Here is a 12,818-nt window from a genome sequence, read left to right on the forward strand (position 1 = left end):
TTGTTTATTATGACAAATGAAGTAAATATAAAGCAGATTTTTTTCTCACACAATCTTACCACATACCTTTCCAGGTCTCTTACATTCAGCCAGGGACCTTTTATGAAACCAAGGTCATGCTGTTCTACACTGGAGAAAATCCTGTCCCAGACCTAAGCAATGAGGATATTAATAAGTTCTGGGAACATGTTCATATTAGAGAACCTGAGGTCAAACGCCCAAGAACTAACTAAACATCCATGTAGAAAATTTATTGGGAAATTTAAAAATTCTTAATATTTTCAGGTGGTAGGTTTGTGCAAACCATTCCGTTTTTACTACTGATGCTCTTATCCTTAGTCCTTAAGTAAACAGTAAAGTAGGTGGTAGCATCTTGTTTAAATATTTAAAACTACCAAGGTTATAGAAACTTTTAGTTTGTTAGTCTTTATTATTTTAGTTTTCACTAATATGCAAGTGAATTTTTTCAAAATGACAGATAGATGGGTTATCTTTTAAAGTTAAAAACAGTTTATCACTTAATAACAGCACTAAAAATGTTTATAAGGAGGGAAGGAAGTAGGAATACTCGTATCTGAACCTGGGATCTTTACATACTACAAAACATTTCATATTATATTGTTAGATACCATGGTTCTAAAATAAGGATATGATTGATTTCTGTGTAAACAAAGGAGAATGAAATATACAATGCATCACTGTATTGGATTTACATAAACATTGTGTGATTAAAAATATATATCTTTCTGGTGACGCTTGTGTTGCTTATACTTATTGTAATATACACATTTATTATTTTAACTTTCAACTTGTTGTAGAATGTTTAAATTTAAATGCATATAAATTAATTTATTTAATGATGAAGTCAATTAATGTCACGTACTGTTAGATGTTGGACTGTGGGCATGAAGGTGAGGCATAGACGCAGAGGGGATAAGGTGGCAAACAAAGTTTAATGAGAAACCCAATAAAACATGAACAAAGGAAGTTGGCTTTACTTTGAAGCGTGCTATAAACAGAACTCATAAACATACACAGACTAGGGATTACACAAACTAATATACAGTACAGACAATGGATACAAACCAGACGAGACAAGACGCACTAAACAGACTAGAGGACTAAACACAAGGGACTATACAGTGGTTACCTAATCGGAATGTAGGTTCTACCGTCGCGGCGCTCGGCGGTACCGTTTGGCTTTGTGCGATTGCTGGCTTTTACCGCTGAGTGGCGCTATATAACTACAGACTGACGCCTCATGCCTTAGTTCATTCTCTGCTGGATTAATGAGACAGAGTTTTAGAACTGCACGTAGTAGCGGATAAAATCAGGTAAAACATTGTAGTAAAACAAATTCATAATCACAGAACTAAAATGACAGTACAAATGTAGAATTCAAATTTAATTAAATCTTATTAGGATCAAATTTAAACAAAATAAATGTTAACACAGTGAGCCTTTAGATTTGATCACGTGTAATTCGAAAAGACGCGTGTAGGGTTTTGTGTCGTCTTATATCTTGTGTTCTTTAAATTTATAGTAGATTTATTAACTAAAATAAATGACCTAAAATTATAACATTGTCAGGACGTTCTACTGCGTCAGCTGATGTTGGTCATTCAGCCCCGCTTGTGTTTGTGCGTTATTATAAGAATGAAATGCAGTAGACTGTTATGATCTGTAACGGGTTCGACCCATGTTGCACGGGCGGCACCATAAAGCACGGACACGAGGCGAGGTCTTACGGGGAAAAGGCTAATTTATTTAGGTAAAATGGGAAAGGAAAGTGTTGAAGAAAGGAGAATGGAAAGAAAGGGATAAAGGTTGTGCATGTGCAGTTCCGGGGGCAGTGCCACACTGGCATGCGGGCACACAGCTGACGATAAGTGTTGGTGCGAGGAGTGGCAGAACTGAGCATGCGGAGGCAGCGCTCCTGCACGCTCCCTCGTGACATCGCTTCTCCCGCTGTCAATGGCTGGCGCGAGTCCTCGCTGACGCAAAAACCTAACACAAACGTCCTCGCAGCCTTTTCCTCTTCGGCAGCGGGGCTGCGAGGGCAGGCACGGTGCAGGAGTAAAGATTCCGCGGGAGCTCGCACAGCTCTTTCTCGCGCCGTCCTCAGCGCGGAGTTTAAAGGGCGGAATTCTAGTGTTCTTGTTTAAAGTCCCTGGGGCGCGTCACATCACCTCACTGACATGCTTCTTTCATATTCTCCATCACATCACGTACTTCCCAGACCTTGGACAAAACTCTGCGCCTTGCTTTTATAATGCAGAGCAAGCCCGAGATCATATTAACGATAATTATCGCCAGCCGGCACGAATAGGCGGCTCCGTCCCTTTGCCACCTATTCAGGGAGCCTACGGAGTGAGCGAGTAGCGATAGTAGATTTGGGCGCACACCCATCACAGGCGCACGCCGTGGCAGATCATCATAACTGTCCTAAACTTGTATTTCATAAGGTTTTCCCAGCAGAGGTACAGCGCAACGGGGGTCATTATTTACTATTAAACATTAAACGAATTTACAAAACTTTATGCGTGCGATTAAGCGCTGATTCTACGTAGGAAAGTAAAGAAGAGGATCATGATGCTCAACATTCCGGAGACCAAACCCCATTTAAATTAAATTAACAAATATTGCATGTAAATAACACTAGCCCACGTTTAAATAAGCATTTTATTTAGATTATAAAAAATAATCCTGCATTTGTTTTAGGTGTTCCAGCTGCCACTGTTCTAGAACTCAAATTAAATCAAATCTTATTAGGATCAAATTTAAGCACAATAAATGTTAACACAGTGAGCCTTTGGATTTTATCACTTGTAATTAGAAAAGAGGCGTGTAGAGATTTGTGTCATCTTATTTCTTGTGTTCTTTAAATTTATAGTAGATTTATTAACTGAAATAAATGACCATAAAATTAAAACAGTGTTAGGACGTTCTACTGCGTCAGCAGATGTCGGTCATTCAGCCCCGCTTGTGTTTTTGCGTTATTATAAGAATGAAATTAAGTAGACTGTTATGATTTGTAACGGGTTCGAGCCATGTTACCCAAACAACTCAGTTCAGGTGTAAGTAAATGGATAGAAAGTAAATGTCTGTGCTGTTTGGGGGAGGGACGTGCTAATGATTTGGTCGGCTCTGTGTGTGTGTGAGAGAGAGAGGGGTGTCGCGGTCGTTTTCAGTGAAACAAAGGCTCAGCTGAAAAATGTTAGGCACATCAGTTAGGCACACTTAACCCCCAATAAAAGGTATTTGAGTGTTATGATAGTTGTAATATAACAGATGCGCACTGAATACTAAACCTAAACCAGGCACGGAGATTAATGAACCAAGATAGCCCCCATACCCGTTTAAAAAATAAATAAATAAATACCAAAGAATATTATTGTGTATAGACTGATTAAAAACAATGCAATTTATGCTATCATAAGGAAAATAACAAGTTCTTCCATTCCAATGATTAAAAAAAGTAACAATGTCAACTTTAGAATCTAGAATCCAGGAGATTAAAATTACACAAATTGAAATCACTGAAAGTCTCCAGAAGAGCCTCAGATTCAAGAGGTTTTTAAAGTTGGGAGAAGTGTTTTTCAGTTCCTCTGAATGTATAGGTGAGAACAGCCGATTCACACCTGGGGAGGGTGAATAATTTGTATTTGAATGTTGTCTGGCATTGTAAAGCACTATAGGAACTTAAAGCGGAGGGTTTTTATTTAGACTATAAAAAATTAACCTGCGTCTATTTTTAGGCGTGGGTTACAGTGGATTTTACTACGTGGTGTGAGTGCAATGGCCATCCGTCCGCTGGCGCTGACTCTGCTCTCCGCGGATGGCCGGACCGGCCCCTCCCACCTCTCCCTCCTTTGAAGTCCCTGGGGCGTGTTCCATTTGAGCGATATCGATTTGGGCGCACGCTGTGACAGGCTGAAAAAACTGTTGTCAGATTAATGTGCAAAAACTATATAATAAAACTATATAAGACTACATGCCTTTATAAGACTCAACTTTTATTTAAGGGCACTCACAATAACGAAAAAACTTAATGATTTTGTAAATGTTTAAAAGCAAATAAGGTGAACTTGAGCGCGTCAGAAAATGAACGCAAAGGTTTTTTAAATGGTCAGAGTCAGTCTGCTTGCTGTTTTCCCGACGCGTTCATAATCATTAGTCGACTTCTGCCGGTGCGCTCTGGAGAACTTTATGCATGCGGCTGAGCGCTGATTAAAACTATGGAGTAAATTAAAGAGGAGGATTACAATGCCGAATCGAAGTCCTGAGCCCAAACCTCATTTAAATTAAATTAACAAATATTATAAGTAATAAACAATAGCCCACGTTTAGAAACCGTTTAGAAATTCTTTCCGACATGAGTTGGCCCGGTGTTATGCACAGAGCGCCGGGAGATTTCCTGAAGCTCCGAAATCGCTGGGCATTTTTTCTAAATAGACGCTTTCTTTAATAACTGATGGAGGTTTTGAGCTGTATACACACGCATTCCTGCCTAAACAACTTTTAAAACTACACCTGTGACACAATAACAGTAATATTTTGAACATTCTGCAGGCTAATATTTGGAGAAACGAAAGAATAATGAATAAACCAGTTGTTAGGTCAAAATAACACAACCAGGTGTTCATTTGTAAAAATCTCATATGAGCCAACATGAGCAACCCAAAATGTGTTTAAAGTACCTAAAATAATCCAGAACTTAAATAACAATAAACAGATACAGAGATACGCTATATAACAGTCACTATTGTATTTACTGCAACGAGCGAAAATGTCATTTTGCGCCACCTGGCGGCCATTTTACGAATAACTTTGAAATGCAACTGATTTATTTTGGCCGCTGACGTTTTTACACGGCGGTGAGCGCAACAGTAATAACCATTCCAATTGATTAACTACTGTACATGCAAGGGGCTAAATACACACAAGACAGGCTTGGCTAGGCCTACTAGCTGTTATGCACATTAGCTGCTAAGCTAGATAGTGGCTAAACGGACTAATTGCTAAACAGTCTAGTAGCCAGAGACCCAAGTGACGAACAGACTAGGTACAGTACACAGCAGACTAGGTATAAAACAAATAAGAACTATAAAGGTTGGTGGCTAAACAGGTTGGTACCTAAACAGACTAAGATTTAAACAGACTAAGATCTAAGCAGGTTAGTAGTTCACTAGTTAGTATTTATACAGACTAAGAACTAAACATGCAGGAGAGGTTACTTACACACAGGGGTAAACACACAAAGGGCTTATTCTCCTAGAGGCTAATCCTGCTAGGAGACAAAGAGACATACCCCCCTACCCCCTAAGCTAAGCTAGATAGTAGCTAAATTGACTAATTGCTAAACAGTCTAGTAGCCAGAGACCCAAGAGAAGAACAGACTAGGTACAGTACACAGCAGACTAGGTATGAAACAGACTATGAACTATAAAGGTTGGTGGCTAAACAGGTTGGTACCTAAACAGACTAAGATCTAAACAGACTAAGATCTAAGCAGGTTAGTAGTTTACTGGTTAGTATTTATACAGACTAAGAACTAAACATGCAGGAGAGGTTACTTACACACAGGGGTAAACACACAAAGGGCTAATTCTCCTAGAGGCTAATCCTGCTAGCCCCCCCCCCCCCCACAAATCTCATCACCTTTTTTGACATTCACGGCATTGTGCATCAAAAATTCGTCCCCAGGGGCCAAACAGTCAATAGCAAATTCTATTGCCAGGTTTTAAGACTCTAAGAATATTTGTCTTATTTTTCCTCTTTTTTTTTTTTTTTTTTGGTTCCAAATTTAAGTGAATTTGGGAAAGCTGTAAAGGCAATATAGTTGTAACATAACAAATATACAAACCGAACAAACGGTGCGCACTGATTACTAAACTTAAACCGAGATTCATATTCCTTAGCCCCACCCCTGTTAAAACGGCGTATTCATAGAAAGGCTCGCCCATGAGAGGTTGTGCGCGGTCCACTACACAGCAAGAATATGTTAGTATATTATGACTGGAATAAAGCTGCTCACATCTGCGTGCATACAGCTGTTATTTAGGGAGTATAAATTTGTGTTTGTTGTATTTCTTGGGAAGAAAAATCTCTTATAAATCTCTCATATTGGCGCACACCTTCATCTGCCTTTTGATCAAAACTCTGCAAAGTGAAAGATTGCACACGCGCACCGTGGGTTCATGCAAACACTTTACATTTACTAAAAGGCTTATCACAACCACTTTTTCACAATTTCAGCCATTCAGAGACATGCATTGAGTGAAAGTGGCTAAGATGGCAATGGGAAGAAACCTTGAGAGGAACCAGACTTAACAGGGAACCCATCCTCATTTGGGTCATAACAGATAACAGGAATTATATAACATTTCTACATGGCTCGGTTGGCTTGGTTCCACAGCCGCCAACAACTGCGGACCAACTGTTGGGTACAACATACATCATCCTCCGGTTCTTGATGTTCGAACATCGAAGGCTGGAAACCGTGGCATACCTCAAATAGGCTTAGATTCATGGCAGATGAGACGTGGAGGTTGTGTGACAGCTAAGCCCAGATGAGGTAGCGGGCCCAGGAGTGCTGACGATCGGCGATGAAGCATCTCAGATAGCGCTCCAGTTATTGGTTGGTCCGCTCCGTCTGACCGTTAGTCTGGGAATGGTATCCGGATGAGAGACTACAGGTGGAATTGATCAGATGGCAGGAGGCCTTCCTGAACCGAGCAGTGAACTGCGGCCCCCTGTCTGAGAAGATGTTTTTCGGGAACCCATGCAGGCGAACTATGTGTTCTAATATTAGCTTGGCTGTGTTTTTAGCTGACGGGAGTCCGGCGAGGGCCACCAGGTGCACGGCTTTGGTGAACCGATCCACGATGGTCATTAGGGTGGTCTTTCATTCTGAGGCCGGCAGGCCCGTGATGAAATCGATGGCAATGTGCGTCCATGGTTGGTGTCCTTTGCCCTGGCGCACACCGGGCATGCCTGGACGAACTCATTGACCTCTCTAGCCATGGAGGGCCAACAGAAGGCGCGTTGGACGAATTTGAGGGTGCGCCGAATACCAGGATGTCCGGAGATGGGTGATGAGTGGCCCCACTGCATAACTTTGGTCTTTAGGTCGGGTGGCACGTAGAGTCGTCCAGGCGGCACACCTGCCGATTCAGTCTCCGTGGCCTGTGCCTGGCGAACCCTCGTCTCCAAGTCCCAACGGAGGGGAGCAATGATTTTCGATGATGGGAGGACAGGTGTGGGCTCTGTCTAGGGAATGTCTTCCTTCAGTTGTCGTGAGAGGGCGTCGGTCTTGGTGTTTTTCTATTGGAAATGGTAAACCCAAACGTGGAAGCAGCGCAAACAGGCAGAATAACCATGCGAATTATTATTATAACTCTCTCGCAGCAAGAGCAAGAGTTTAAACAAATAAACCCACGTTCAGTTGAGCCCTGATTAGACTAGGTAGGAAATTAAAGAGGAGAATTACGATGCTGGCTTAACCGCTATTTTCCAATACCCACATAACAAACATTCCCCATTTTAATAATTTAATTATTTATTTTAACTATGTAAACCATTAAACTATTTATTTTACTATTTTAACTATTATTATTTCTTTTTCTTCAAAATAAATTTAAGAACAATAACAATAAAACTTTTAATATTACTGACTAAATGTGGGCTGAAAAAACTGTTGTCCTCAAAAATTTAACAGATGAGGACTCTTGTCCATCAATCAGAAATACAGTATGCTGGAGAAACTCCCACGTGGGAAGACACTGCTTTGTGTAGTTAACATCTAAGACAAAATATCCACATCCAGCGGCAGTTTCCAGAAATTCTTTTTGTGTTGTCTTAGGAAAAGGGGTGCTGGCTCCTTTAAGAGTTGTAACTTGCTGATGATGTCATCAATATAGGACCAGCTTTAATCTGTTGCATGGAAGAGAGCAACCTGTTATTGTGGTTTCTTCCATCATAAGCCATCTGCTACAGTTCTTGTCTTTCGGGAGTATCGTTGGTATGTGAGTTTACGTTAAGTGTAATTAAACTATATTTGATAGTATTATGTGTTAAGTGCAAACTTTGAGTCTTTATACAGGTGTGTGTCACCACGTGTTTATTGAATATACAAGTGTTATATTACTTATGTTACGGGTACATATTGTTATTTTGGTGCAGTATGTTGCTATTTATTTAGTATACAGTTTGGAATGTAAAAGATTTCAGATACTTTATTTACAGTAACAGTGTTTATTTCATATGCATCAGTGCAGACTTATATGCAGTGTTGTTGCATACATGTTTATGGTACACTTGTAATTATACAGTATGTGAAATATTTCTTTTCCAAAAGGCCAAAGGGAGAAGGCAATCTGGGTTTACGCCATCATCGATGACCAAAGTAATTGATTCTTTGAAATTTTCAATGTGGATTGTGACAGTTCTTCTTATTACCTCAAAACTTGTGCTGGAGTCTCCCAAAAAACAGGGAGGAGAGCACATGGGTTTCAAGTAGCGTCAGTCAATGGTCGAGTCATTCATTCTCTACCCACTTTAATAGAGTGTGACGACATCCCAGACGATCGCTCTGAAATACCCACACCTCAAGTTGCTCTTCACCAACCACATCTAAAAGATATTGCAGGGCAGATCCCAGAAATTGACCCAAACGGTCCAATCATGATGCTGTTGGGAAGAGACATCATTAAGGTACATAAAGTGATAAAGCACATTAATGGACCCTGTGAAGCCCCTTACGCATTGAAGCTAGACCTTGGTTGGGTCATAGTGGGTAACGTCTGTCTAGGCAAGTTGCACAAGCCTGATAGATTCAATGTTCTCTTCACCAACACCTTGGATAATTGTCGCCAATCACTTTTCAAGCCGTGTCCTAACACTTATCACATCAATGAAAATGTTTGTGATGTGTTTTCAAGTCTTCGAGCTATGGCTGTTGCGACAAGGCCTGTAGGGGAAGATGAACATCATGTAGAATGGGATGTCTTCAAAATAACAAAGGACGATGAGAAGCTTGCCCTGTCTATTGAAGATCTGACTTTTCTACGTATAATGAAGGAAGGTTTCTACAAAGATGAAAGAAACAGCTGTGTGGCCCCCCTTCCATTTAAACCTCAGAGGCAACGCTTACCAAAAAACCAGAAGCAGGCTCTAGATCACTTTAGATCTCTACTGCGGTCTTTTGACAAGAAACCTATCATGAAAGAACATTTCTTCGCATTTATGGGGAAGGTACTGGCAAAAGGTCACGCAGAGATTGCCCCACCACTTAAGCAGCAGGATGAGCGTTGGTACTTACCGCTCTTTGGGATTTATCACCTGAAGAAGCCAGAACAGATCCGGGTGGTTTTCGATTCAAGCTGTCAATTTAATGGGGTTTCACTGAACGATGTACTTTTAAAGGGCCTGGATCTCAACAACGGACTTCTTGGGGTGCTCTTGCGCTTTAGGAAGGAAGCGGTAGCATTTACTTCAGATATTCAGCAGATGTTCCATTGCTTTCTCATCAAGCCAGAGGACAGAGGACACAAGCAGCCTTGGCACGTTCCAACCTGAAGCTTCACATAATCGCCTCCAGCGTTTCCTTCGGATGACCAAGCTAGTGATCTAAGAGACATGGACCTAGGCAAGGTTGCAGTGCCAGTACAACGTACCATTGGGGTTAGTTGGAATCTCCTCACCGACACGTTCACGTTTCAGTCGTCAAGTGACACAAAGCCATTCACAAGTCGTGGAGTCCTCTCAACTGTAAACGGCTTATATGACCCTTTTGGGTTCGCAGCTCCAGTTGTCATCCGGGGCAAAGCTTTGATACGAGAACTCACGACTGAGTCATGTGACTGGGATGCGCCTTTGCCTCCAGAGAAGTGGGACCTTGGCAGCAATGGAAGGACTCTCTTCAAGAGCTTCATCATCTCCAGATCCCAAGACATTATACAAAGGATTTCTCTTCTGAAGTTTCTCAGAGAGAGCTTTGTATCTTCTCAGATGCATCCGTCTTGGCTATAGCTGCAGTAGCTTATATGAAAAGTTCAAATCCGGATGGGAGCTGCAAGACAAGCTTCATCTTGGGAAATACAAGCTAGCTCCCCGGCCAGAGCTGACCATTCCACGCCTTGAGCTCTGCAGTGCAGTATTGGCAGTGCAGATGGCTGACCTTATAATGTCTGAGATGGATACTAAGTTTGTCATTGTGAACTTCTTTTCAGAAAGCAAAGTGGTACTTGGGTATATTTATAACGAGAAGCGTAGGTTCCATGTTTTCGTTAATAACCGAATACTAAGAATTAGGAAAAGCATGCATCCTTAGCAATGGCATTATGTGGCAAGTGAGCAGAATCCAGCAGACCATGCAACGAGATCTGTACCTGCAGCCTATCTGAAAGACACAACATGGCTTACCGGTCCTCCATTCTTGCTATGCCCCAATCAAACATACCTCTCCTCAGGCCTATTTGATCTTGTTGATTCTATGACAGATGTCGAAGTCCGTCCTGAAGTGTCAACATTTGTCACCTTAACGAAGGACAGGCAGCTAGGCTCAGAACGCTTCCAGCGTTTCTCGAATTGGAAGGCCATCGCTTGTCTAATACACATTGTACGGACCCATAAAAGAGACCTGGTCAAAGACGGAAAAGATTGCAAAGGATGGCATCGTTGTTCAACACCATACAGTGTAGAAGGATGGGGCCGAGCCAAGTGTGCCGTCATTCGTGCTGCGCAACAGGAAGTTTTCGCGGAGGAATTCAGATGCATCAAAGAAAACAGGAATATCACAAAGAACAGTCCCCTCTTCACACTGAAGTAATTTTACCCTACTTTCAGTCATCCATTAAACGGAGTGAACAGAATATCTGCTTCAGCGTGGTGATTGGTAAAGAAGTTATCTGTCTGTCAACGTATGCAGGGCGCATTGGGTGGCAGAACATTTTCTGAGGTGGAAAAAGGACAAATGATTCCCGACTATGGTCCATGGCTTAGTGTTCCTTGGGCGACAGGAAGTCTAGGCGTCTAGGAGAAACAGTGCAGGATTTACTGAACACCTTTTTGAGATTGTGGGAACGTACTCTGAGGGAACGTGAGTGAGGTCTGGTGGTTCCTCTGCGGAGGCAGTCCAATTTCATGGGTCTCTCCTGTTCACATGTTCTTGGTGAGGGAGGCGTGATCTTGGGCAGTCATCTCACAGTTATATGTCTCAGCAAAACCTGATAAGAAAAAACAGTTTACTAAAGTTGAGCAATGTGTGCAGGACATAAGAAATTGGTTGCTAATTAACTTCTTTCTGCTTAATCCGGATAAGACAGAAGTTCTAGTCATAGGACCGCATACAGCTAGGAGTAAAATTTTAGATCACACCGTAACTTTAGATGGCCTTTCTGGTCCATTAAGTACAACAGTAAAAGACCTTGGTGTGATTATAGATTCCAGCCTTTCATTTGTAGCTCATGTAGATATTATTACCAGGATAGCATTCTTTCACCTCAGAAATATTGCCAAGATAAGAAATATATTGTCGCTAAACGATGCAGAAAAACTAGTTCATGCTTTTATCACCTCTAGGTTGGACTATTGTAATGCCTTACTGTCTACTTGTTTAGCTAGGTGCATAAACAAGCTTCAGCTAGTCCAGAATGCAGCAGTCCTCACTAGAACCAGAAGATATGAGCACATCACCCCTATCTTATCTTCACTGCATTGGCTCCCTGTGAAATTTCGCATTGATTTTAAAATACTACTCTTGACATATAAAGCATTAAATGGTCTCGCGCCGCAGTACCTGAGCGAACTGCTAGTGTCTTACGAACCGCCACGCCTACTTCGATCAAAGGATGCAGGCTGCTTGTCAGTACCGCGTATTATGAAAAATACAGCTGGGGGCAGGGCTTTTTTCTTACAAAGCCCCAAAATTATGGAATAGTCTTCCAAATAGTGTTTGGGACTCAAACACAGTCTCAGTGTTTAAGTCTAGGCTAAAAACCTATTTATTTAGCCAAGCATTTTTATAAATAGATTTGCCTTAGGTAAAGGAGCAGATCTGGGGGACTCAGATCTGGGGGACGTAGAGTATTATGGTGAACTGGTATGTTTAGATGCTGTCTTCCTCACTCTCATTGATCACTAAGGTTTGTTGATGGTGAGGTGATTGTTTGCTTTACATCTCAGGAAGCCCTCATGTTTGTGTTTCCTTCTGGCTCTCCCTTTTAGTTATGCTGTCATAGTTAGTCCTGCCGGAGTCTCTGCTTGCACTCTACAGTTAATATACATTCACACTATACATTGTGTGACTGTGACCATACCTAACTGCCATCTCTCCTCTTTTTCTTTTTCTCCCCCTCTTTCTCTTTCCTCTCTCCCCCTGTCTCCCCCTTTCACTCTTTCTCTCTCTTTGTCGAGCTACACATGTTGTTCCTGAGCTGCCAGTGATCCAGACTCCCTCTGCCCTCCGGACCTGTCTGACCCATCCTGGTGCCCCGCTTCTGGTTGGAGATCTCGTCACATGGATGCCCCATGTGTCTCTTTGGGATGCGTCTGGTGTCTGGGGATGATTCTCTCTACCTAGAAGATGGTTCTGGCCTCGACTGGTGTTGGCAACTGTTTCTCTGGGGACTTGACAGTTCGATAGTCCAGGACTGGAACTTTCTACAAGTCTACCTGAGTCTTCAATAACTGCCTGGACTCCATATTAACATCAATTAACATCAACTATTATAGCTGAACTGCCTGCCACCTAACACACTGTATAAATGCAGATCATTTCCTGCTTTCTGTTTCAACCAAATGAGGATGGGTTCCCT

General features: G+C 41.8%; 1 protein-coding gene across 1 annotated transcript in view; it reads left to right on the forward strand.

Moving 5' to 3' along the window:
• Window positions 1-6,876, forward strand: part of LOC128509777 (deoxynucleoside triphosphate triphosphohydrolase SAMHD1-like) — a 29,799-nt gene extending 22,923 nt beyond the window's left edge. The window contains exon 14 of the mRNA XM_053481614.1: window positions 6,832-6,876. Coding sequence (XP_053337589.1) covers window positions 6,832-6,876 — 45 coding nt within the window. The remainder of the gene's footprint in view (window positions 1-6,831) is intronic.
• Window positions 6,877-12,818: the final 5,942 nt, after the last annotated feature.

The sequence above is a fragment of the Clarias gariepinus genome, chromosome 21 (genome assembly GCF_024256425.1).
Source record: "Clarias gariepinus isolate MV-2021 ecotype Netherlands chromosome 21, CGAR_prim_01v2, whole genome shotgun sequence".
NCBI lineage: Eukaryota > Metazoa > Chordata > Actinopteri > Siluriformes > Clariidae > Clarias > Clarias gariepinus.